The 27,957-nt window shown below is 36.3% G+C and overlaps 2 protein-coding genes across 4 annotated transcripts in view; both read left to right on the plus strand.

Moving 5' to 3' along the window:
• The first annotated feature begins 1,257 nt into the window (after positions 1 to 1,257).
• LOC138306846 (inactive ubiquitin carboxyl-terminal hydrolase MINDY-4B-like) overlaps positions 1,258 to 27,957 on the plus strand; it is a 60,484-nt gene continuing 33,784 nt past the window's right edge. For 2 of the 3 annotated variants that reach the window (XM_069247345.1, XM_069247346.1), the window contains exons 1-5: positions 1,258 to 1,407; positions 7,420 to 7,668; positions 19,737 to 19,836; positions 21,147 to 21,220; positions 23,849 to 23,977. In XM_069247345.1, the coding sequence (XP_069103446.1) occupies positions 7,516 to 7,668; positions 19,737 to 19,836; positions 21,147 to 21,220; positions 23,849 to 23,977 (456 nt within the window). In that variant the 5' untranslated portion in view covers positions 1,258 to 1,407; positions 7,420 to 7,515. Of the gene's footprint in view, positions 1,408 to 7,419; positions 7,669 to 11,768; positions 12,008 to 19,736; positions 19,837 to 21,146; positions 21,221 to 23,848; positions 23,978 to 27,957 lie in introns of those variants that run through there. The other variant, XM_069247347.1, reaches the window with a different exon arrangement.
• On the plus strand, positions 6,117 to 7,356 carry LOC138306848 (uncharacterized). Its single transcript, XM_069247350.1, has one exon. The coding sequence runs from the start codon at positions 6,156 to 6,158 to the stop codon at positions 6,756 to 6,758; it is 603 nt and encodes a 200-aa protein (XP_069103451.1). The 5' UTR covers positions 6,117 to 6,155; the 3' UTR covers positions 6,759 to 7,356.

Below are 27,957 nucleotides of genomic sequence, written 5' to 3' on the forward strand. Positions count from 1 at the left end.
TCCATTCCTTAGAAAACCTCATATTCAGGTCAGATCTTTTCTTTTGTAAGAATTAGCAAGATAACCCTACTAAATCCTCACATCACTATATAATGATATAGTCGTAATTCGTAAATCAAGATTAGCGAGGTAACCCCACTAAATCTCTAGAAGTTCTTTTGTTCTTGTTATAGACTATGTTGATCCAGTTGTAGTTGACTAATAACAATTAGGATGGAATTTCAGCTCCATGTTCTTCCAGTGGTCATTCAAACTGCTTTTGAAACTATTTAAGACTTTTGATTCCACCACTTTGTTAGGTAATGTATTCCAATCATGCACCACTCTATTGGAAAAACAATTTTTTCTACAATTCAAATGGCATCTTTTTTTCCTAAGCTTGTAACTGTTTCCTCTGGTTCCTGTTCGATCTTCCACATAAAACATATCATTTTTATCGACTCTGTCAATGTCCTTTATAATTCTATATGTTTGTACCATATCATTCCTCTTTCGCCGATATTGTAATGTTGGTATTCCTAAACTTCTGAGCCGTTCACTGTAGGTCAAATTTTTCATGGTCTTGACAAGTTTTGTTGCCCTGCGTTGCACGTTTTCAATCCGAATAATATCCTTTTTATATATTGGGTTCCAAACACAGCTCGAATATTCCACATGAGGCCTAATGAGTGATTTGTACAGGATTGTGAACATGTCCTTATCTAAATAATCAAAACTTCTTCTGATGATACCAATCAATCTATTAGCTTTGGATATACTCTCAGATATATGCTTGTTAAATTTAAGGTCCTTATCAAAAATAACTCCTAGGTCTTTTTCTTCTTTTGTTTGTTTGATTTCAGTTATTTGTTCATCTCCATTAGTCATATTGTAACTTTGTTGCGTATTGTTGTAGCCAAAATGGATAGATTTACATTTTTCCGTGTTAAAGTTGATTTGCCAAGTTTCTGACCACAATGTTAGTCTATCTAAATCCGTTTGAATATCTCTTTGCCCATCCAGGTTAGCTGGTCCAATTAGCTTGGCATCATCTGCAAATAATTTAACTATCGAATTAACTTGTTCAGGTAAGTCATTGATGAAGATAAGGAATAGAACAGGTCCTAAAACACTCCCTTGAGGAATACCACTTTTTACTGTGAGGGCTTTGTCAAGGCTCGACTGAAAACAATATAAAATCACCAGATCCGTCTTTAACTTCACAAACAAACAAATTTGCCTTGACGTGATATGAGAGTTACTTCCCTTCATTTAGCGTCTTTAGTTACCGTCAATTACACGGCATTATGGGACAATTTACGACAGGTGCTTGCTCGATTACTCCACCTCGATGTTTATAGACAGGGCGATAACACGTGCCTATGTGGCGAATTTAAAACAAAGGGTGTCGGACCAACCATGAAGAAGGTAAGGTTTTATTATTGTGAAGCAGACCCATAACGTTCAGAAAACTCGGGCAAATTAAATCAATATTCATCACCTTCGCTAATGAAGCAGTCATTCCTTTCTGTGGTCGAACCTAAATAGCTATTTTGCAGTATTGTAATATTCATTTACATATCGTGATTTTTTTTTAAATATTTCAGTTGTTAACTTTGAACGTTATTCTAATTTCTAATAACAATGGTGGTTGCATATATTACCACACTTATGGGCGGTAAACATTAACTTGTATTTTTGTTGTACGAGTAGATTTGGTAAGATCATACCTAGTGAAATGGAAGCTCGCCAATGAGCACAGCTGATTTTAGAACTGTTGCCAAAAGTTGGCGGTGAAATAGTAGAACGATTTGTTACTGTTGACCATGGCCAAGCGACTGCTTTCTGATTACACAAAGTTTTATCAGAAGTATTTAGACTGTGTACAGACCTATAGCAGCTTCGTGTCTTGGTTTTATCAATAAATTAAAAAAAAAATAATTGGTTCATGTACTACATGTTATGTATACAGTATGTACATATAGTAAACCTAGTTATGTTTTACATTCCAATCAATTAATTACTATCCTGTTGCATGTGATTCTTTACAATGTTCATTAAAAAAACATGGACAACTGCATTTAAAAAAAAAGTTCAGAACACGATGATAGAGTTTTATGTAGTATCAACGGTAAGCAGAAGGTATAGATCACTTTGAATCATAGACGACTCGGCACTTGGTCACCTCGGCACTTTGATATTTGGCACTTGGTAATCTCGGCAGTTGGTAATCTCGACACTTTTATTTTCGGCACTTGGTAATCTCGACACTTTTATTTTCGGCACTTGGTAATCTCGACACTTTTATTTTCGGCACTTGGTAATCTCGACACTTTTATTTTCGGCACTTGGTAATCTCGACACTTTTATTTTCGGCACTTGGTAATCTCGACACTTTTATTTTCGGCACTTGGTAATCTCGACACTTTTATTTTCGGCACTTGGTAATCTCGACACTTTTATTTTCGGCACTTGGTAATCTCGGCACTTTTATTTTTGGCATTTAGAATGTTCGGCACTTTTTGAAGAGAATTCGGCACTTAGTTTTTGAAATATTATAAAGTTTACCGCTGTAGGGGAAATATTGATTTTCCTTCCTATAATTTTCTCCGAATTTATGCGGGGTAGTAACTCGTTTTTTGTGTGCAGATGCCGCATGATTGCAGTGATGACCGATAATAGGTGTTAAAAAGTTATAATATTTCAGTCATGATACAATAATTGTGGAACAAGCACATTTCTAATTTATTAGCATTTAAACGTTTTAATATATTATTGATATTTTACTTACATATACTAATATTTAATGCATTTGGCTATTTTTTTATCGAATTTCAAGGTTCGTTTTTCAATGAGTTTTCAATAAAAAATAGTGCCCTTTCATATATATGTGAATAGACGATTAAAATACTGTGTAACAAAACTTTGACGTCAATATCAAGTTCCGACGGCGATAAAAATGCATGTAACATAAATATCTTTTGAAATAGGCCACAGAAAATTATACATTGAAGTATTACGAAATCTGTTAAAGGGACAATTCGCTCAGGCTAATACTTTTACATTACCAAGAAGCAAAATATGGCATAAATGTATTGTTCTACATTTCTTATGAAACATATAACATAAATATTGACAAATTCCACGTCATTGTTTAGTATTTTAATTAATATCGTTGAAATATCAAATCGTTGATCAATACGATTAAGTAGGTACAATATGGCCGCTTTACCCATGCATGAGCCAAAGTCACGCACGTTAAGCAAATAAACTACATAACCACCGAGAAGGTGATGAAATGGTTTTTAGACAAGACAATTCACCTAATAAGGTAAAGACACTACTGTCAGAGCGATTTGAGCAGTTCTAGACAAAAGTTGCATTATTCTACGAGCAAGGGACAGGATTCGGCATACAAGAAGTTCGACCACAATGTGTAATGGCGGACAGCGAGCGAGTTTGAACATCTACACACATGTCACAACCATGGGCTTTTCAGGCATATCACAGTAAAACCGAATAATCTAATTTCCATTAGAACTGTTTTTTTCCGAAATATGTACAAATTTTAATGTTCTCTTAGACTGAATTGTCCCTTTAATATTTTTCTACGATCACAAGTAATTTTGGTTAAAAAAAACGAACCTGTGACAATCAACAAAAAATGTGTCAAAATGCATGATATATAGTAAAATATTAGGATATTTGATTTTACAATTCAACATTGTCCCAATTTAGGTAAGATTTATTTTTTACAAACAAACATTTACAAGAAAATTACCACGCTCTCTCTGTATAAAATGTTGACTAAAGCCAGGTAAGTTGTTACTGAGACCAACTGTGAAGTTTTGGAAAAAAAATAAACATTTAAACATTGATGATTGATTGGTTTTAAAAATTTTTTGACTAAGTTCAGTTCTTTTGTTCGTTCGCTCGTTATTCGACAAATGCCGAGATATCTGAAAAAAATGCTGAGATGACCTCGGAAAAGTGCAGAAGTGACTCTAACCTCAAGTGCCGAGATCTCCAAGTGCCGAGATGTCCTGATACCCTTCACTTCAGCGTCACTACAAAATTTTTAAACAAATTTTTTACCTTTCCATTTTAAAAATTAAAAGCTGTTTCGGGTTAAGTATGCCTTTATATAAATATATATATCAACTTAAAGAGGCTTCACCACTGACAGAGCATAAAAATATTTATCATTTGGACAATACTTGATGTTTAATTACTGTATGTATTTAAATGGCTCTAATCAACACAAAGTACATATAAAATAATCAGTTTTGCTTTTATTTTCTGCTCAACCAGTAGCTAGCGCATTCCATATCTTTTAGGTATAGTGTCATGGATTTATTCCGGTATGCAATTAATTATTTTAAATACTTTTAGATTGAAGTAAAATACGAAGCTCAAACTTTTCAATGATGGTAATAGTGTAAAGTAAGTAACTTCTTTTACTGACGAAAAATACTTATTCATCTGCTACTGTTTCAATAATACAAATTACCATTTGTCGGCAGTGTAGCATCTTTAATGAAAATTAAATATTTCAAATTCTTCTGTGTGTAGACAATAAAGGCCCCTATCAATTATTGTTTGTTTTATATTATCCCAGCCTCTAGCTAATAGAGATAGGGATATCTTCCAATTTCATTTAGAATTATTGATTTTGTTTGAATATGCTAAAAGACACTGACCTGACTAGTTTTTACATGTGAATTGATAATGAAGTATAAAATTTCCGTGGTTTGAGAGGAGCGAATTAGACGGAAATTATTTCCCTTATGTTGCGAGTTTTCTCATAGGTGGCGCAAGGGTGTTTGCACGTGCTGTTCACGGTGTTAGGTACAACGTGTGTCATTCAGCGAGGGTAGACCAGAGGCGACACACGTGTTATTGAGAATTAACAATTGTATATTTTATATAAATGCGGGTATGGAAAGTGGAAGTGCTCATATTGGAAGCGAGTCTGAAGTTTCGACCACTCTTAAACAGATTTTGAGTGAATTTAGAAGCCAGAAAATTGAATTGAATGAATTGAAGGAGCAGGTGCGTGGTCAGTCCCAGACGGTAGTTTCCGAAGTCAAAAAGTTGAAAACTGAAACTGAACTTTCGTGGAAATATGAAGGAAATAAGAAACAGTACCTTTTTAACAATGAAATACATGATACTGTAAAGCAAGCACAGTGGGCTTTGGAGAACGGGAAAGTTGATTATTTGAAAGAAGTATTGTCAGAGTGTGAGGACAAACTTGAACAGCGAAACAAACTTATTCGTATCGCGGATACTTCCGAAGGTGGCTGGGAGACAGTCCGGCAATATGAGAGTAATCCGGTGGCCAGTGATTCAGAGGATGAGAACAAGATTCATCGAGCAGAGGCTAGGGCCGTTAAGAGGAAAAAAGATAGACTAAAAAAACCAAGTCAAGGAAAACACCATACTCAAGGTGTTAATTTTAATAATAATGGTGGGAGCAGTGTTCCTATGTTTAATTGGAATGGACAGGCAACTAGGGGAGCAAATGGATTTGGACCGGTCAGGTCTGGGTACAGAATGGATCAGCCCTTTCGTATGTTCAGCTGGCCCAGAAATGGAGCCTGCTATAGTTGCGGAGAGTGGAACCACTTCCGGAAGGACTGTCCCCATATTGGACCCAACAGAGCAGGAACGGACCAATCGGTGGAAACTAAAAAAGTGATGGCGCGTGCGCAGATAACGTGGATTCAGACAGTTTTAAAGATGAGTATAAGATTATTGATGATAGTGTTTTTACCCATGATTATTATGAATATGAGGAAGGACAAAAACATATTATTGTTAAAGGAAGGTGACCCAGATACCTGAGCTTTTGGAGAGACCTCGAGCTGTGAATACATGCAAGGCTTATAAGAGGGGATTTCTTAGATGGAAAAAGTGGGCTATCAACTCTGGTATAAATTTGGAGGACACCTTACCGGCAAAACCTTTACATGTAGCAATTTATTTGACTTCCATTATTCAAACCGCAAATTCACCTAGTCCATTGGTTAACATGTTTTATAGTTTAAAATGATTTCATGATATTTTTGATTTTAAATCTCCAACTGACTCTAAATTAGTTGTGAATATCCTGGGAGGCTGGCAAGTGGAAATTGGCTCGTCCAGTGATTAAGAAGGAACCTGTAACCATTCGTATGTTGAGTGATATGTTTGATTTTCTATTCATGGAGGGTAATAGTAAAAATCAACGTATCATATGTGCTTCTTTATTGGGATACGCGGGATTTTTACGCAGTGAAGAGTTATTGAAAATTAAACGGTCTGATATTGTAATAGATTCTACGCATACGCGCGTGTTTATAGAATCTAGTAAGACTGATAAGTACCGAGATGGTGCTTGGATTGTTATTTCACGGACAGGGACCAAGTTGTGTCCAGTTGTTAATATTGAACGTTATTTTGAATGGCTCGGTGTGGATGAGAGTGATGATGTACATTTGTTGTGTAATTTGAGTGCTTTGAAAGAAGGTTATAAGTTAAGGAACGACAAAAAAGTGATGTCTTACACTACTTTACGCGAATTGTTTATAGAAGCTTTCAAGCCCCATGTCGATGATATATCGAAATATTGTCTACATTCTTTGCGTTCTGGGGGAGCTACTGCAGCTGCAAATCGAGGAATAGGAGATAGACTTTTTAAACGACATGGTAGATGGGTTAGTGAAAACGCTAAAGATGGTTATGTCAAAGATTCTTTTTGTGAGAGATTACTTGTTTCTCAAAGTTTAGGTTTATAAAGATTTATAAACGATATTTTCCGATTCCCGTTCTTTTAGATTCATCGGCGTATACCTATCGCTAGTTATCAATAAATACAAGTAAATTCATTGATACAAGAGTTAGAGTTTTTCCTATGAGAAGTGATGCAGTGGCCAAGGGAAATAAAATTTCCGTGGTTTGAGCGGAGCGAATTAGACGGAAATTATTTTCCCTTATGTTGCGAGTTTTCTCATAGGTGGCGCAAGGGTGTTTGCACATGCTGTTCACGGTGTTAGGGACAACGTGTGTCATTCAGCGAGGGTAGACCAGAGGCGACACACGTGTTATTGAGAATTAACAATTGTATATTTTATATATATTTGTATATATATATTTTTTAGAAGATATACATTTAAGCAAGTTGTATTGGTTTGTATTTCATATTGCTTATGATTTGCACAGTGGGGACTAATGTAGGTTTATAGTACGATGTGGATGAGAGATTGAGTTTGAATATTTGTAAATTGTGTCGGCGTATACCTATCGCAAGTTATCAATAAATACAAGTAAATTCATTGATACATGAGTTAGAGTTTTTCCTATGAGAAGTGATGCAGTGGCCAAGGGAAAAGTTGTTTTCACTCACCACAGGAATTTGCATCCATATGTATTGGTTATTATTATGTTTATTTTTTCCAGATGGCATTGTAAGCTATTTACACACAACTCCCTGGTGCCAAAATATTGTAAACGAAGTGCCTTGCCTATAACCCTGTCTGCCTTGTCTTTATCAAAATGGCGCAGACAGATACCGATGTCACAATGAATGGTGCTAATACGACCAAGGACACTACCGATCTAGGCCTTACTCCAACAGGGTACGAACGCGAAAAACTCAACAGATTACTCAAGATACTGGACAATGGATTTGGTGTGGATGGTGAGAAGGTGAGCTATTGTAACATTGGTAATTTACTTATCGCTTAGTAAACATTTATGGGGATAGTGACCAGGTGAGCTATTGTAACATTGGTAATTTACTTATCGTTTAGTAAACTTAGGTGTGGTTGGTGACAAGGTGAGCTATTGTAACATTGGTAATTTACTTATCGTTTAGTAAACTTAGGTGTGGTTGGTGACAAGGTGAGCTATTGTAACATTGGTAATTTACTTATCGTTTAGTAAACATTTATGTGGATGGTGACAAGGTGAGCTATTGTAACATTGGTAATTTACTTATCGTTTAGTAAACTTAGGTGTGGTTGGTGACAAGGTGAGCTATTGTAACATTGGTAATTTACTTATCGTTTAGTAAACTTAGGTGTGGTTGGTGACAAGGTGAGCTATTGTAACATTGGTAATTTATGTGGATGGTGAGAAGGTGAGCTATTGTAACATTGGTAATTTACTTATCGTTTAGTAAACATTTATGGGGATAGTGACCAGGTGAGCTATTGTAACATTGGTAATTTACTTATCGTTTAGTAAACTTAGGTGTGGTTGATGACAAGGTGAGCTATTGTAACAGTGGTAATTTACTTATCGTTTAGTAAACATTTATGTGGATGGTGACAAGGTGAGCTATTATAACAGTGGTAATTTACTTATCGTTTAGTAAACATTTATGTGGATGGTGACAAGGTGAGCTATTGTAACATTGGTAATTTACTTATCGTTTAGTAAACTTTGGTGTGGTTGGTGACAAGGTGAGCTATTGTAACATTGGTAATTTACTTATCGTTTAGTAAACTTAGGTGTGGTTGGTGACAAGGTGAGCTGATGTAACATTGGTAATTTACTTATCGTTTAGTAAACATTTATGTGGATGGTGACAAGGTGAGCTATTATAACAGTGGTAATTTACTTATCGTTTAGTAAACATTTATGTGGATGGTGACAAGGTGAGCTATTGTAACATTGGTAATTTACTTATCGTTTAGTAAACATTTATGTGGATGGTGACAAGGTGAGCTAATGTGACAGTGGTAATTTACTTATTGTTTAGTAAACATTTATGTGGATGGTGACAAGGTGAGCTATTGTAACATTGGTAATTTACTTATCGTTTAGTAAACTTTGATGTGGATTGTGACCAGGTGAGCTATTGTAACATTGGTAATTTACTTATCGTTTAGTAAACTTAGGTGTGGTTGGTGACAAGGTGAGCTGATGTAACATTGGTAATTTACTTATCGTTTAGTAAACATTTATGTGGATGGTGACAAGGTGAGCTATTGTAACATTGGTAATTTACTTATCGTTTAGTAAACATTTATGTGGATGGTGACAAGGTGAGCTATTGTAACATTGGTAATTTACTTATCGTTTAGTAAACATTTATGTGGATGGTGACAAGGTGAGCTATTGTAACATTGGTAATTTACTTATCGTTTAGTAAACTTAGGTGTGGTTGGTGACAAGGTGAGCTATTGTAACATTGGTAATTTACTTATCGTTTAGTAAACATTTATGTGGTTGGTGACAAGGTGAGCTGATGTAACATTGGTAATTTACTTATCGTTTAGTAAACATTTGATGTGGTTGGTGACAAGGTGAGCTGTGACCGTTTAGTAAACTTTGATGTGGTGAGCTATTGTAACATTGGTAATTATTATTCCCCGCCCAACGAAGTTGGCGGGGGATATACAAATGGGTTCCGTCCGTCCGTCCGTCCGTCCGTACGAATGGTTTCTGGAGCATAACTCTAAAACCAGTATAGATATTACCACGAATCTTCATACACACATTGGTCTTATGGTCTAGTAGTGCCTTTTGCTATTTTTAGGTTTACATTTTTTTGCATTTTTTCTGTAACCATGGAAACATTGCTGAAAATATCATATTTTTGTACCAGGTTCGTTTCCGGAGCATAACTCTAAAACCAGAAGAGATATTTCCACGAAACTTCATAGACACATTGGTCTTATGGTCTAGTAGTGCCTTTTGCTATTTTAAGGTTTTCACCTTTTGTACTTTTTTCTGTAACCTTGGAAACATTGCTGAAAATGACAGATTTTTGTGTAAGATTTGTTTCCGGAGCACAACTCTAAAACCAGCAGAGATATTTCCATAAAACTTCATAGACACATTGTTCTTATGGTCTAGTAGTGCCTTTTGCTATTTTTAGGTTTTCATTTTTTGCACTTTTTCCATAACCATGGAAACATTGCTGAAAATATCATATTTTTGTACCAGGTTCGTTTCCGCAGCATAACTGGAAAACCGGTTGAGATATTTGCACGGAACTCCATAGGCACATTAGTCTTATGGTCTAGTAGTGCCTTTTGCTATTTTAAGGTTTTCACTTTTTGTACTTTTTTCTGTAACCATGGAAACATTGCTGAAAATGACAGATTTTTGTGTAAGAATCGTTTCCGGAGCACAACTCTAAAACCAGCAGAGATATTTCCATGAAACTTCATAGACACATTGTTCTTATGGTCTAGTAGTGTCTTTTGCTATTTTTAGGTTTTCACTTTTTGTGTTTTTTCTGTAACCATAGAAACATTGCTGAAAATATATTTTTGTAGCAGGTTCATTTCCGGAGCACAACTCTAAAACCAGCAGAGATATTGCCACGAAACTTCATAGACACATTCTTTTTATGGTCTAGTAGTACCTTTTGCTATTTTTAGGTTTTCATTTTTTGCACTTTTTCCGTTACCATGGAAACATTGCTGAAAATATCATGGTAAAAGGTAAATGTTACTTTGCAAAACTCCACCCATCTTTGTGTATATAGTCTAATATAAATGTCAAGGCTGTATACCTGATTCAACAATTGCAGCCCCGCTCTACTTGAATTATACTCCATCTTTCTTAAGCTCAACTTCCTTTTTCCTGGTTTTTTTTTCATACACATAAGTCTCCACAATGAAACTTACTTCAGCTTTGATATCTCCATTGGCGGGGGATCTGAATGACTATGTCCTTGTTTACTTATCGTTTAGTAAACTTTGATGTGGATTGTGACCAGGTGAGCTATTGTAACAGTGGTAATTTACTTATCGCTTAGTAAACTTAGGTGTGGTTGGTGACAAGGTGAGCTATTGTAACATTGGTAATTTACTTATCGTTAAGTAAACTTAGGTGTGGTTGGTGACAAGGTGAGCTATTGTAACATTGGTAATTTACTTATCGTTTAGTAAACTTAGGTGTGGTTGGTGACAAGGTGAGCTATTGTAACATTGGTAATTTACTTATCGTTTAGTAAACATTTATGTGGAGGGTGACAAGGTGAGCTAATGTAACATTGGTAATTTACTTATCGTTTAGTAAACATTTATGTGGATGGTGACAAGGTGAGCTAATTTAACATTGGTTATTTACTTATTGTTTAGTAAACTTTGGTGTACTGAGGGTGGTAGGATGGGGAAGATACCGGGGGTGGTGGGGTGGTAGAGATACCGGGGGTGGCAGGGTGGTGTCGTAAGAAAGATACCAGGGGTAGTGTGGTGGGGGTGGGGAAGATACCAGGGGTAGTAGGTTGGGGGTGGGAGAGATACCGGGGGTTGGGGGGGGGGAGTAGTTGGGAATATATAAGTTGATTATTGAACTTTTGTATCTATACTAACTTACATTCAACAGCAATAGTATGTTCAATTATTCACTAATTCATCCAGTATTCAAATCCAATAGATTCCACTTTCTGATAATTCCAGTATACCTGATGAGTTGAAGATTTTTTTCCTGTCATTAAGTGAAACTCTAGCAACCCACGACACATGACATGTTGACAGCAAACCTATGTTATTATAATTAATAGTTTTGCTTTGTTCGTTAGCATCCCCAGGGGAGCTGTAGAGTTAGCTACAGTTACAAACACAATCCGGTGTGTCCAGGTATTGTCACACCAACAACTCAATCATCCCATGTTTCAATGGACAGAATAGTTACCATGACAGTAGTAATTAAATTTTCATAGAATTTCAGGGACGCAATAATTAAAAATCCATGATCACATGTCTATTGAAATATATATGTGTGTTAAAACTGAGTATATTTTTGAAACTGGCATGATAGAAATGTTGCATGATCTTTCCTGGATACAATTTATTTACCCGGGTACGCCGCTCCCGCGAGTTTGATGTAGTGCTATACATATTTATCGCAGAGAAGGAGTCTGTGTGGAACTGTTTGTTGGAGCGTGTCCATTTTGAGCAAATCCATGATGGAGTACATTTGGTTTGTGTAATGGAATGGTTAGAATTGTGTGTGGTCTGATTGTAATGTTTCACTCTAAAGTTAACAACATTGAAACGTACTGGATACTGTGATATTATTACAGGTAAATGTTAAATTGTTCCTGGATGTAAAATCTAATGTTTGTTTGTCTGTGGTAATGTATATCTGTTATTTTTTTATGTTTGATGATCAAGTATGCAGGCATTACACATTTATTACTCCTTATTACCAGTATTTATATTTATTATTCAGCATTACCAGTATATATATTTATTATTCAGCATTACCAGTATATATACTTATTATTCAGCATTACCAGATATATATTTATTATTCAGCATTACCAGTATATATATTTATTATTCAGCATTACCAGTATATATACTTATTATTCAGCATTACCAGATATATATTTATAGTTCCGATATATTTTTACCAAATGATCATTGAACCATTATCATTTTTTCAACTCTTATGAAAAATCAAAAATTTCATCTCAGATAATTTAATCAATTTTGTTAATTTTTTTATGTAGATCTTTCTCTTTTTCTCTTCAATATATATTCAAGCCTGTATATGGATATACCTATCTTTATATGCAAATCGTGTTAAAGGCTGTTTTAAATGGTACCTCAAGAAAATGATCATAAGCAGACAGCCTTTATACAGAGGCAGTCTTTATACAGAGGTGGTCATTATACAGAGGTGGTCTTAATACAGAAGTGGTCTTTATACAGAGGTGGTCATTATACAGAGGTGGTCTTTATACAGAGGTGGTCATTATACAGAGGTGGTCTTTATACAGAGGTGGTCTTTATACAGAGGTGGTCTTTATACAGAGGTGGTCTTTATACAGAGGTGGTCTTTATACAGAGGTGGTCATTATACAGAGGTGGTCTTTATACAGAGGTGGTCTTTATACAGAGGTGGTCTTTATACAGAGGTGGTCTTTATACAGAGGTGGTCTTTATACAGAGGTGGTCTTTATACAGAGGTGGTCTTTATACAGAGGTGGTCTTTATACAGAGGTGGTCTTTATACAGAGGTGGTCTTTATACAGAGGTGGTCTTTATACAGAGGTGGTCTTTATACAGAGGTGGTCTTTATACAGAAGTGGTCTTTATACAGAGGTGGTCTTTATACAGAGATGGTCTTTATACAGAGGTGGACTTTATACAGAGGTGGTCTTTATACAGAGGTGGTCTTTATACAGAGATGGTCTTTATACAGATGTGGTCTTTATACAGGGTTGGTCTTTATACAGAAGTGGTCTTTAAACAGAAGTGGTCTTTATACAGATGTGGTCTTTATACAGAGGTGGTCTTTATACAGAGGTGGTCTTTAAACAAAGATGGTCTTTATAGAGAAGCGGTCTTTAGACAGAGATGGTCTTTATACAGAGTTGGTCTTTATACAGAGGTGGTCTTTATACAGAGGTGGTCTTTATACAGAGGTGGTCTTTATACAGAGTTGGTCTTTAAACAAAGATGGTCTTTATAGAGAAGCGGTCTTTAGACAGAGATGGTCTTTATACATAGTTGGTCTTTATACAGAGTTGGCCTTTATACAGAGGTGGTCTTTATACAGAAGTGGTCTTTATACAGAGTTGGTCTTTATACAGAGTTGGTCTTTATACAGAGTTGGTCTTTATACAGAGTTGGTCTTTATACAGAGTTGGTCTTTATACAGAGTTGGTCTTTATACAGAGGTGGTCTTTATACAGAGGTGGTCTTTATACAGAAGTGGTCCCTATGACCGGTTTGACCTTTAGATAACCAATCTGTTATTATACATTTATGATTATAAATCCAAAACTTCTTCAATTTTTATGAAAAAGACATCATTGTTTTTCTATTCACATCAAATTAAGATAAGTTGGTTTACTGGAGTTTAAGCGAACAAGAAAGTATGTATTTGTTCAAACGACATTTATAAAAGTGAATGTCAGTCTTATAAATGTCTTAGCTTGTCACATGTATAGCATGTAAAATGTCTTCAAAGATAATAATGATACTATTATGTTTGAGTGATGACGATCTAACGTTTGTATGTTAGGTAGATGATTCTACTGTTGTAAGTATTGAACGTGTACACAATGATCACTGAGGTCTCTAAATGTCTGATGTTTTTTTTTTTTTTTCATTTCTGACTATTTTTTGGCTCTGTTTGATTGACGTTCTCCCTTTGGGTTTTGGATGTGAGTGATATCCCTGCCCCCATTCAAGTGTCCAGCACTCTCAATGTTTCTGCCTTTTTTTCGCTCCGTTTGACCAATATTCCCCTGTTTAAGTGTCCAGCACTCTCACTGTTTCTGTCTGTTTTTCGGCTATGGGTGATTGATGTCCCTCAGTTAACTTATCCAGCACTCTCACTGTTTCTGTCTGTTTTTGGCTATGGGTGATTGATGTCCCTCAGTTAACTTGTCCAGCACTCTCACTGTTTCTGTCTGTTTTTCGGCTATGGGTGATTGATGTCCCTCAGTTAACTTATCCAGCACTCTCACTGTTTCTGTCTGTTTTTTGGCTATGGGTGATTGATGTCCCTCAGTTAACTTATCCAGCACTTTCACCGTTTCTGTCTGTTTTTTGGCTATGGGTGATTGATGTCCCTCAGTTAACTTGTCCAGCACTCTCACTGTTTCTGTCTGTTTTTTGGCTATGGGTGATTGATGTCCCTCAGTTAACTTGTCCAGCACTCTCACTGTTTCTGTCTGTTTTTCGGCTATGGGTGATTGATGTCCCTCAGTTAACTTATCCAGCACTCTCACTGTTTCTGTCTGTTTTTTGGCTATGGGTGATTGATGTCCCTCAGTTAACTTGTCCAGCACTCTCACTGTTTCTGTCTGTTTTTTGGCTATGGGTGATTGATGTCCCTCAGTTAACTTGTCCAGCACTCTCACTGTTTCTGTCTGTTTTTCGGCTATGGGTGATTGATGTCCCTCAGTTAACTTGTCCAGCACTCTCACTGTTTCTGTCTGTTTTTCGGCTATGGGTGATTGATGTCCCTCAGTTAACTTGTCCAGCACTCTCACTGTTTCTGTCTGTTTTTCGGCTATGGGTGATTGATGTCCCTCAGTTAACTTGTCCAGCACTCTCACTGTTTCTGTCTGTTTTTCGGCTATGGGTGATTGATGTCCCTTAGTTAACTTATCCAGCACTCTCACTGTTTCTGTCTGTTTTTTGGCTATGGGTGATTGATGTCCCTCAGTTAACTTGTCCAGCACTCTCACTGTTTCTGTCTGTTTTTCGGCTATGGGTGATTGATGTCCCTCAGTTAACTTGTCCAGCACTCTCACTGTTTCTGTCTGTTTTTCGGCTATGGGTGATTGATGTCCCTCAGTTAACTTGTCCAGCACTCTCACTGTTTCTGTCTGTTTTTTCGGCTATGGGTGATTGATGTCCCTCAGTTAACTTATCCAGCACTCTCACTGTTTCTGTCTGTTTTTCGGCTATGGGTGTGATTGATGTCCCTCAGTTAACTTGTCCAGCACTCTCACTGTTTCTGTCTGTTTTTCGGCTATGGGTGATTGATGTCCCTCAGTTAACTTGTCCAGCACTTTCACCATTTCTGTCTGTTTTTTGGCTATGGGTGATTGATGTCCCTCAGTTAACTTGTCCAGCACTCTCACTGTTTCTGTCTGTTTTTCGGCTATGGGTGATTGATGTCCCTCAGTTAACTTGTCCAGCACTCTCACTGTTTCTGTCTGTTTTTCGGCTATGGGTGATTGATGTCCCTCAGTTAACTTGTCCAGCACTTTCACCGTTTCTGTCTGTTTTTCGGCTATGGGTGATTGATGTCCCTCAGTTAACTTGTCCAGCACTCTCACTGTTTCTGTCTGGTTTTCGGCTATGGGTGATTGATGTCCCTTAGTTAACTTGTCCAGCACGCTCACTGTTTCTGTCTGTTTTTTGGCTATGGGTGATTGATGTCCCTCAGTTAACTTGTCCAGCACTCTCACTGTTTCTGTCTGTTTTTCGGCTATGGGTGATTGATGTCCCTCAGTTAACTTATCCAGCACTCTCACTGTTTCTGTCTGTTTTTTGGCTATGGGTGATTGATGTCCCTCAGTTAACTTGTCCAGCACTCTCACTGTTTCTGTCTGTTTTTGGCTATGGGTGATTGATGTCCCTCAGTTTAACTTGTCCAGCACTCTCACTGTTTCTGTCTGTTTTTCGGCTATGGGTGATTGATGTCCCTCAGTTAACTTGTCCAGCACTCTCACTGTTTCTGTCTGTTTTTCGGCTATGGGTGATTGATGTCCCTCAGTTAACTTGTCCAGCACTCTCACTGTTTCTGTCTGTTTTTCGGCTATGGGTGATTGATGTCCCTCAGTTAACTTGTCCAGCACTTTCACCGTTTCTGTCTGTTTTTTGGCTATGGGTGATAAATGTCCCTCAGTTAACTTATCCAGCACTTTCACCGTTTCTGTCTGTTTTTTCGGCTATGGGTGATTGATGTCCCTCAGTTAACTTGTCCAGCACTCTCACTGTTTCTGTCTGTTTTTTGGCTATGGGTGATTGATGTCCCTCAGTTAACTTGTCCAGCACTCTCACTGTTTCTGTCTGTTTTTCGGCTATGGGTGATTGATGTCCCTCAGTTAACTTGTCCAGCACTCTCACCGTTTCTGTCTGTTTTTTGGCTATGGGTGATTGATGTCCCTCAGTTAACTTGTCCAGCACTCTCACTGTTTCTGTCTGTTTTTCGGCTATGGGTGATTGATGTCCCTCAGTTAACTTGTCCAGCACTCTCACTGTTTCTGTCTGTTTTTCGGCTATGGGTGATTGATGTCCCTCAGTTAACTTGTCCAGCACTTTCACCGTTTCTGTCTGTTTTTTGGCTATGGGTGATTGATGTCCCTCAGTTAACTTGTCCAGCACTCTCACTGTTTCTGTCTGTTTTTCAGCTATGGGTGATTGATGTCCCTTAGTTAACTTGTCCAGCACGCTCACTGTTTCTGTCTGTTTTTTGGCTATGGGTGATTGATGTCCCTCAGTTAACTTGTCCAGCACTCTCACTGTTTCTGTCTGTTTTTCGGCTATGGGTGATTGATGTCCCTTAGTTAACTTATCCAGCACTCTCACTGTTTCTGTCTGTTTTTTGGCTATGGGTGATTGATGTCCCTCAGTTAACTTGTCCAGCACTCTCACTGTTTCTGTCTGTTTTTGGCTATGGGTGATTGATGTCCCTCAGTTAACTTGTCCAGCACTCTCACTGTTTCTGTCTGTTTTTCGGCTATGGGTGATTGATGTCCCTCAGTTAACTTGTCCAGCACTCTCACTGTTTCTGTCTGTTTTTCGGCTATGGGTGATTGATGTCCCTCAGTTAACTTGTCCAGCACTCTCACTGTTTCTGTCTGTTTTTCGGCTATGGGTGATTGATGTCCCTCAGTTAACTTGTCCAGCACTTTCACCGTTTCTGTCTGTTTTTCGGCTATGGGTGATTGATGTCCCTCAGTTAACTTATCCAGCACTTTCACCGTTTCTGTCTGTTTTTTCGGCTATGGGTGATTGATGTCCCTCAGTTAACTTGTCCAGCACTCTCACTGTTTCTGTCTGTTTTTTGGCTATGGGTGATTGATGTCCCTCAGTTAACTTGTCCAGCACTCTCACTGTTTCTGTCTGTTTTTCGGCTATGGGTGATTGATGTCCCTCAGTTAACTTGTCCAGCACTCTCACTGTTTCTGTCTGTTTTTTGGCTATGGGTGATTGATGTCCCTCAGTTAACTTGTCCAGCACTCTCACTGTTTCTGTCTGTTTTTCGGCTATGGGTGATTGATGTCCCTCAGTTAACTTGTCCAGCACTCTCACTGTTTCTGTCTGTTTTTTGGCTATGGGTGATTGATGTCCCTCAGTTAACTTGTCCAGCACTTTCACCGTTTCTGTCTGTTTTTCGGCTATGGGTGATTGATGTCCCTCAGTTAACTTGTCCAGCACTCTCACTGTTTCTGTCTGTTTTTCGGCTATGGGTGATTGATGTCCCTCAGTTAACTTGTCCAGCACGCTCACTGTTTCTGTCTGTTTTTTGGCTATGGGTGATTGATGTCCCTCAGTTAACTTGTCCAGCACTCTCACTGTTTCTGTCTGTTTTTCGGCTATGGGTGATTGATGTCCCTCAGTTAACTTATCCAGCACTCTCACTGTTTCTGTCTGTTTTTTGGCTATGGGTGATTGATGTCCCTCAGTTAACTTGTCCAGCACTCTCACTGTTTCTGTCTGTTTTTCGGCTATGGGTGATTGATGTCCCTCAGTTAACTTGTCCAGCACTCTCACTGTTTCTGTCTGTTTTTTGGCTATGGGTGATTGATGTCCCTCAGTTAACTTGTCCAGCACTCTCACTGTTTCTGTCTGTTTTTTCGGCTATGGGTGATTGATGTCCCTCAGTTAACTTGTCCAGCACTCTCACCGTTTCTTGTGTCATGTTGTACACTTTCACCTTCCCAGAATTGATTTGTCAATCAAGTTACAATTGTGGAAAAAAATCAATCTTCTGTCATCTTGTGTGGTTTTTGTTTTGTTCAAATGGGCTAAACAGATTGTCTTTTTTCATGGTTTAACTTTAAAATACACAATTTAAATGAGATGTGACAGTCAGATTGCTGTGAATGATTTAACATTAAGGTATCAAACTCCATCATTTTGTTGATTGGTAGGTATACCCCTGTATGTGTCTAGTGGCTCATCCCTATTCTCCTAAATAGTTAAAATACAGGAATATAATTAACTTTGATATGATAAAGCACAGTAATTATGTTATGGTGTAGGCACAATTTTTTGAAGGGAAATAATATTTTAGTTATGAATGTACGATTTTTGAGACAAAAAAAAAACAGATAAAATTGCCGGTTTTCCTGTTATCAAAAATCATTTTAAAGTAGGCTATTTATATTATGTTTGTTGATTCACCTCCTAATACAATAACTGATATTATTTGCATCCATCTCTTTGATTGAAACAGTCATTATAGAGAAATGATCTTTTGATTTTTAGTTCTTTTCTTCAATACATGTATGTATATGATATAACGGACAGGTCAAGTGTTTAGTAATGATAAATGGTATGTGAAATGGTTTGTGTAAACAAAAGATAATTTAGATAAAAATTAAGTACCATAAATTTTACGCTTTTCCTCATTTTATATCATAAGTAATAAAACTTGTGCACACCCCCGTAATTATAAATGTACATGAATGTTAGTTTGTGTAACTTGTGCACACCCCCGTAATTATAAATGTACATGAATGTTAGTTTGTGTATCTAATTTCTGATGTACTGTGTGGTGTAGATATCATACACACATTTCAGCAAAAAAGTGAAGAAAAAATAAGTTACAATTTTTACTTTTATGCCAACTATGTATTGATTTGAATAAATATTTTAATTGTTTTGCATTAAGCCCCATTTTCCTCCCTTGGTTGTGTATATAAACATTTCACTGCGTGTTCACCCTACCATGTTTATTTCTTTACATTGTTATTCAAATACACTACAATATGATTTTGATTTTCTTCATCATTTTTTTTCTATGGGAAAATAACAGTGTATCTATTCAAATGATTTCAAATAATTTCTTACTTGAGCTGTGGTTATTCACATTTTCTATGGAATTTATTTCATTTTCATGCTTTTTTATACTAATATTTAAATCAGCATAAAAATACACTACAGGTTTGTGTAATAGTAATCTACAATTGTGGAATTTTATTGACATTGATAGTCACATGTCTAAAACTACAGTACAAACTCTGGTATGACTGTGGTTGAACTAACTAAAACTAATAGCTATTACTTCTTTTTTTATTTAATAACTTTTTTTTAATTCTTTTTCTTCTAAAGAGAAAAGTGAAATTTCTTGACAACAAGAAGAATGTACCAAGTCCGCAGCGAGTGAAAACATTTTACGTGGAGAGTTGGCCCGAAGTTAAAGTCAAATTAGGTAAGTAACATATAAATTTAGACTATATATAATAACCTTAAGTCTAGTTACTGATATTTAGGAGCTTGAAATTTTAGAATGTTCATACTAAAAGTTATATTCACCAATCTCTAGTCCAAAACCCGAGTTTGAATAGGTCCAGTACAATTCATGTCCAATGTATATACGTTATTTAAAGAATCTGTTATTTTTGTGCTTTTACTCCCTACATAGTTCAGTAAACAACGACTGAACGTCATCCAGAAATTACCCATTCCTTGTTACTACTGAGTATATGTAAAATCTGAAGTTTTATGATAAGTAATAAACATTGAATTGAGAGTTATTCCCCTTAATCACATGGTCCATGTGGATATGTTACCAGCTACATTCTCACATTAGATGAGGAGACCTGTAGAGATTTTATAAAGCTCCTCAGTCAGTCTTTTAAGTGATGTACAGTAAACAGATAAGGGGCCTTGATCATATTTGAATACATTAACTGTAAATATGTAAACTGAAGATTGACCATATGTGGCTACTTGTAGTCAACAAGAGAACGACTTTTACAATTCTACAAGTCAAGTGTATTTTGAAAGTCATTCAGAAAGTATACCTAAGTATGATATAAGTTAATTTATTGTCCTTGAAATAAACTTGATCAAACTTCTTAAAATTTTCAAAGTTTAGAATTAATCATTTCAGCAGTGGGCCTTTTAGCTCAGTAATTTTTTATCTGTATTTTAAATTACAGTTACTGCCCTTGTTTTGCCCAAATTTGAACATGTTCCTTCTACTCCTTTTAGGTCATCTGACCCAAAGGGTCAGGATGACCCATAGTCATCATGTTTCGTCCGTTGTCGTCAGCTGTCCGTAAACTTTTCATATTTTGAACTTCTTCTCAAGTTCTACCAGTACGAATTGGCTGAAACTTGCCTAAAATGATTCTGACATGGTTCTGACCAAGTGTTGTTATTTTTCGCAACAATCTGAAATCCAAGATGGCTGCCATCTGAAATGATCTTGATATGGTCTTGACAAAGTGTTGTTTCATCTCTAGTTGATCCCAAATCGAAAATAGCTACCATGACACCATATCTAATTAATTTCCTATATGACTATTGCCAAGGTAGTCAGATGACAGTTCAGGCCTTTGGGCCTCTTGTTGGTGATTCTAATGAATAAAGCTTGATTATGTATAACTCCATGCACGTGAAAATACTTAATATATGATTTTGTTTGGTGCATACTAATAAATATCAATCCATCAGATCATATAGAGTAATGGGCCTTTGATCTGATTTTTACACTAGAATTAACATTTTTTACAGGAAATACAATTCGACCAATGTCTGGGAGCCGTCACTTAATCGGAGGAACGCCCATTACAGTAGAAACAGCTGTGGTAAGTTAGAAACAACACAGTTTTCTAATCCATAGACAATAAGATCAGACTTCCTCATTAGGGTGGAATCCATCAGGTCAAATTTCTTCGATCACTAAGGTGAAAGCTGCTAAATTATGTACATTAGAAACAACATATAGTTTTCTAATCCATTGACGATCAGTGTCTGAGTTTAATATTGTTAGTCCAATTTCCGAATCGGTACAATTGTGGTAATTAACACCCCTCCCCTCTTCATGGATGAAGCAATGTTTTACAACTATGAGATGCTGGTAACATTGGCATTTTATCCCATATTACATGTGTCATCCGTCGTATGTACGTGAACAATTTACATTTTCGACTTCTTCTCCAAAACTGCTGAAGCAATATCAATGAAATTTTATACAAACCTTCTTAGGTGTAAGGCCAATCAACCTTATGAATAATCATAGGTAGAATGGTCTTTAGTTCCTTTACAGAAAATGTGAATTATATGACCCTGATGGGGTCTCACGTTTCCCCTTAGGGAGGGGTCAAGTTTACTATAGTTTATATAGAAAAATCACATCATTTGCTCAGTTTTCATACAAATTGAGTCAAACTTTGTTAGAATTATTAGCTTGAGATAGCTTTTTAACATCATATCCATATTGGTCCTGGCCGACCCCCAGGGGCCAGAGGGGCGGGACCAATAAGGGTCAATATGGCTGACATTTCAAAAATCTTCTTCTGAATTCACAGATTTGATTGTAACGGATACTCTTCATAGATTTAAAGGTCTTAAGTCCCTTTATAAAAATTGTGAATTTCATCGCCCTGGGATCTCAGATTTCCCCTGGGGAGAGGGTCACATCTACTATAGTTTATATTGGAAAACTCATTGATGAGCATTACTTCCTCAATTTCCATTAATTCATTAGAATTATTAGCCTGAGATACTGCATTTTAACATATCCAAATAGTACCTCGCTGACTCCTAGGGACCAGAAGGGTTGCCAAACAGAGTCAAAATGACTAAAATTTCAAAAAATATTCTGAATTCACAGATGTGATGGAACCAAATACTTTTCATAGAAAAAAAAAAGTAAAATTTATAAAATCACTGACTTACTTCAAGGGCTGATGGGTCAATATACATGTATATAGTGTTTATATGTGTTTGATTCATTTTGTATCCAAACTCAGGTGACCATTAAGGCATGTGGCTGCTTATTTCATCCACTGCTGACTTACATTTTGGTACTTTAATAAGCCCCCCCCCCCCCTCCCCCTATCCCACCCCACCCCATATCCCTTTTATTACAACTTTCAGCGCTTTGGGTGCTTATTACGCTTTGGGTGCTTATTACGGCAAATACAGTAATAGAAGAAAGGAAACTGTAAAGGCTAGACAGATGCTCTTCTGTAATAGTGACTAGCAGGGGTAGAGCTTAACTAATGGTTAAGTATTGTCCAGTACAAACTATATGGTCACTAAAAATAACTAACGGCAAATTAATTACCAACACTAATGAGTATACAGTTTTATTAGATTATTGTAAGTACAAATTGTATATCCGGGTTGGGGGGGATGTATTATGTATAGCTGTGAGAAGAGTCTACAAATGAAATAAATTAGATATATGAGAACACTAATAACTGTTTTGTTTAAGTTAATGAACTATTGTAGAAATATAATTAACATCAAGTCTCCAAAGAACTATAGAAGTATAATTACCATGAAGACTTAAATTAAGTGTGTTAGGTCGTTGAACTGCCACCTATATACATCCAGTGAACGTCAACATCTGGACCCCAGTCAATGAGGACAACTTCTAGTGAAATGTTACTTGTTATAAGTCCACATTTCGAGCCTCACTCATTCTAAACGTTTACCTTATTAGCAGTGTTCCTATTCTCAGTCCTTAGTAGGATAACAATGATTACTAGATAGTGGGTCGAGGATCTATATCTTCACATTGTTTGTTATTACATATGTATCTTTTTATTTTGAAATTTCATTCAATACAATATACAATAGACTCTAAAACAGATACACATATACAAGATATAACCTATATTTGACACACGCATACAAAAAACTAATATATATATCAATAGAATCAAACCTTGGTTATAACACTATCATATTACCGACAGTCAGTGTGGCTAATACATGAACAAAAACTGAAAAAAACTAATATATATATCAATAGAATCAAACCTTCGTTATAACACTATCATATTACCGACAGTCAATGTGACTTATACATGAACAAAAACTGAAGAAAAAAAAGAAAAAAAATTCTTCTCACCCCTTCACACACAAAAAAAATCCACCAAACTAGGGCTGGATCCTTATACAACCGGTATTTAGCAATGTTCCTGATATAGCAACATGCTGTTGTATAACTGTATTGTTCAAATATTAAAAACTGCCGTTTTTCCCTCCTTTTGACAGAAAATATCCATTAAAGCTCATTGAATATACCATCCGGGCAAAGGATTTCTGTAGCATATTCTATTGATAGAAAGGGTCAAGCTTCTGAGTCTCTTAGATACACTGGAAATATGTTTGTGTAACATTGAATACAACTTAGTAGAGCACATAATGACTTGAATTTGGCACAACTTTAACAAGTTAAACAATTTATTTTTGTGTTTCAGTCCCTCAAACACATGATTTTTGGATCCTGGTCGAGCCAAGTTCATTTCTTCTCCACAGAATGGAGAAAGTCTACAATAGACTTCTACGATATTTCTGGACCATTTTGTTACGGTTTACAAACTCTACGGGTAAGTCAATCATACATACAACAACTTTACATGGCTTCTTGTCATTCATTTAGATAAGGATATTGGAATACTTACTAGCATAACTGTTTATCAGTTTAATTAATATTTCATTTTTTAATGTTTTAAATGTTCACATTCCTCCTAATTGGTGCTAGCCTTTATGGTCATTATGTTTCTTTCAGCTTATAATCTCACTTGTAAATGAATGACACACTATAGGAGATTTCAGAAAAGATGGCGTGACGTCACAGAAAGTTTACATCCGGGTCCTCAAAGGTACAAACACAGTATGGCGACTAATAAAAACAATAACTGATACGTACATCCCTGCTACACACGTCAAAAATACACTTTCATAATTGCAAATTCTAATTTGAAAATGGTTTCCTATTGTTTGAGAGGTTACAGACATTTATATTTTTATATTTACAATGTTTACTGCTAAATATATTTCTGTAGTTTTAGTGTTGAAGCCAGCTTGCGAAGCGGTGCCGGGCCATCACACGTACCCGTTTTTTGTTCACACGTAAACCTTATCTAAATCCGTGTTATGTTGTTATGAATAGATAATTGTTTTTTTTGTGTCATGTTTCTGTTATACATGAAAAAGCTGTTCAAAACACTATTTAATATATCGAAATGTGGACCATATCTGGCCAGACCAAGGCCGCTTGTGCATTGCTTCGTTGGTAGATCATCTCAGGCCACAGCCCATACTTGGGGAAATTAATAATATTAATATGTATGTAATTACCAACACATATCTCAATAAGTACTTGTACTTTTCGTTCTTTACCGTGTATATCTTGTTTTAAAGGAATGCTATAAACCACTGTGTTACACGTACATGTAGATCTACATTTGTACGTACACGTACTGTATGGCTGCCGATATATCTCGAAAAATAAAATGGTGAAATCGCGAGGTTTTCATGCTGTAGAGTTTATTGTTTAATTTTCAGTTGCTCTCATTCCATGGGTTGCTATATGAAGTCATAAATTGAAGTGATATTACTTTTAAATATTTTGAATGCGTGTTAGATTGATTACATTTAGATTTATAAATACAGAACTTTAAGTACTGAAATGCTGACCAGGACACATTGCGCATGGCTTCGAGAATTCTAAATACTTAAAATTTTGTTTAAAAATATCATAAAAAGTAACTATAAACTGACTTATTTGTATATCATAAACTCAATTCCAAAATTTTTGACGAAAAAGTTATCAAGAATAATTAATTCAGTGACTCTGAAAAAGGTCGAAATTCGGGATGTCGGCAGTACGTAATATGGCTGCCGTGCGCTTGGGATAATCTACGAAAGCAAATTTTAATTTTGTCATAATCACAAATCGTAATTTGGTGTTTTATCATGTAAGACTTAGAAAACAGTAATCGCTTTTTAAATGACAGTATGATATTTTGGGGAACTTGGAATTTAATCTGTAATTTCAAGCCGATATTTGCAATATTCTGTCAATTTTTATACGGTAACGGCGACCGTGTTTTTCTCATGGGCGGTCAAAAATGGAATCTAAACAAAGTAAAATATATGAATATCATATGTTTATATCTATATATCATTGTTACATATTTTCATTTACACTTTTTGAAATGAAAATAAAGCAACATTTCTCGGATTGCCGTACAATTTATTATAATAAAATGGAAACAAACATTGAGGCGTCTGTGTTCCCACCATGTTAATGTGTACAGCTATACGGAGTTGTACCTTTGAGCGCCCGGATGTGTGACGTCATCGCCATCTTTTCTGAAATCTCCTATAGTACCCTTAACTGATACCATTATATCTATACATTATAGAAAAGTCCAGAAATTTCCATTTTTCTGTCCATCTTCAAAAATTTTAATTAAAAAGAAAAATAACCCAACAAAAGTCACGAAATCAAAGTCGAACTTAAAAATTGCATTGAAAACATTTTAAATTTGATATAAGAGAAATAAATAGTGATTTTGGCTAATCATACAGGCATGTTCTCCAGAATGGGAGTATCGATTAATGAAGTGAGGATATGAGATCATGAGAAGCTTGTGGATTGGTAGGATCTTTCCCTACCTTGAGGGTAGGACAGAGAAATCTCTACCCGAGGAGGAGATTTACAACTGTCTAACCCGAGGCTTGCTGAGGGTTAAATTAAACTGTTGTGAATCTCCTCCAAGGGAAGAGATTTCTCTGTCCTACTCTCTAGGTAGGGAATGATCCTTTTTCTGCCCCTGTAACTTACCCAAAAATATTAAAAACAACAAATAAGCGATTAAAAAACACAAAAATATTAAAAACATCATTTTGAAGATTTCTATTTTACTTTGTCAAAAACTTGTTGCACTGTGACAAACAAGAATCTAAATCATTATAAGATAATCACAGTCATAGAAATACAAACTAATATTGTATGAAAACCAGTTAAAATCAGTCTTTTTACCGTGTAAACAACAATGAAATATATAAAGGTAGGTGGAATTCCAATTACGGTGATCATTAGGTCAAAGTTCAGCACGAACTTGAGTTCGAATGTGATATCGATTGTCTAATTGGACAGCACTGATTAATCGTTATTTGCATTTGACATTTTACAACTTCCAGTTTATCACACGAATATGTTCAAAGCATGCAGACTGTCTTATGTCTTACCCAGACAGAGAAATCTTTCCCTCACCGGACGTGGAGATATCTGTGTCTGATGGGTTAGAAAGTGTCCTCACTTATTTAACACAAACACTATGTTTGCTGACGTGTCACATTAATGGTATCAGTTCTAAGTACTGTCTTAGTATGGTATATAACTGTAAACCAATTTAGTTTTACTTTCAATTTAATTTCTCATGTTTTGGAATAATGAGAATTTGAAAGAAGATTAACTCATTCCCCCCTGACGACACATTGGAACTCTTCTCATTCGAAGGCTGGAATAGTTTGTTATCTATTCTCAGTGGTGAATGAGTTAGTTCTGTAAAATATTAACATGTATAATAGGATTTATATAATTGTATATCTCCCAACGCTGTGACTAAGTTGTTAGATTAAAACACACACAATTAATTTGTCACCAGAATCAGTTGGTTTACAGTGTAGGAGTTAGTTAGTCTGACCCTTCATCCTCACACCTTGATGTTACATTGGGAGTTAGTTAGTCTAACCCTTCATCCTCACACCTTGATGTTTAGTATAACCCTTCGTCCTCACACCTTTATGTTAAGTCTAACCCTTCGTCCTCACACCTTGATGTTACATTGGGAGTTAGTTAGTCTAACCCTTCATCCTCACACCTTGATGTTTAGTATAACCCTTCGTCCTCACACCTTTATGTTAAGTCTAACCCTTCGTCCTCACACCTTGATGTTACATTGGGAGTTATTTAGTCTAACACCTTCGTCCTCACACCTTCGTTACATTGAGTTATTAGTCTAACCCTTCGTCCTCACACCTTGATGTTAAGTCTAACCCTTCGTCCTCACACCTTGATGTTAAGTCTAACCCTTCGTCCTCACACCTTGATGTTAAGTCTAACCCTTCGTCCTCACACCTTGATGTTAAGTCTAACCCTTCGTCCTCACACCTTGATGTTAAGTCTAACCCTTCGTCCTCACACCTTGATGTTAAGTCTAACCCTTCGTCCTCACACCTTGATGTTAAGTCTAACCCTTCGTCCTCACACCTTGATGTTAAAGTCTAACCCTTAGTCTCACTCCTTGATGTTAAGTCTAACTTTCGTCCTCACACCTTGATGTTAAGTCTAACCCTTCGTCCTCACACCTTGATGTTAAGTCTAACCCTTCGTCCTCACACCTTGATGTTAAGTCTAACCCTTCGTCCTCACACCTTGATGTTAAGTCTAACCCTTCGTCCTCACACCTTGATGTTAAGTCTAACCCTTCGTCCTCACACCTTGATGTTAAGTCTAACCCTTCGTCCTCACACCTTGATGTTAAGTCTAACCCTTCGTCCTCACACCTTGATG

Source organism: Argopecten irradians, chromosome 14, assembly GCF_041381155.1.
Source record: "Argopecten irradians isolate NY chromosome 14, Ai_NY, whole genome shotgun sequence".
NCBI classification, from domain to species: Eukaryota; Metazoa; Mollusca; class Bivalvia; order Pectinida; family Pectinidae; genus Argopecten; species Argopecten irradians.

Bases quoted from the DNA above. Each gene is read 5' to 3' on its own strand.
- LOC138306848 (XM_069247350.1), top strand. From the start codon at position 6,156: ATGTTGAGTGATATGTTTGATTTTCTATTCATGGAGGGTAATAGTAAA.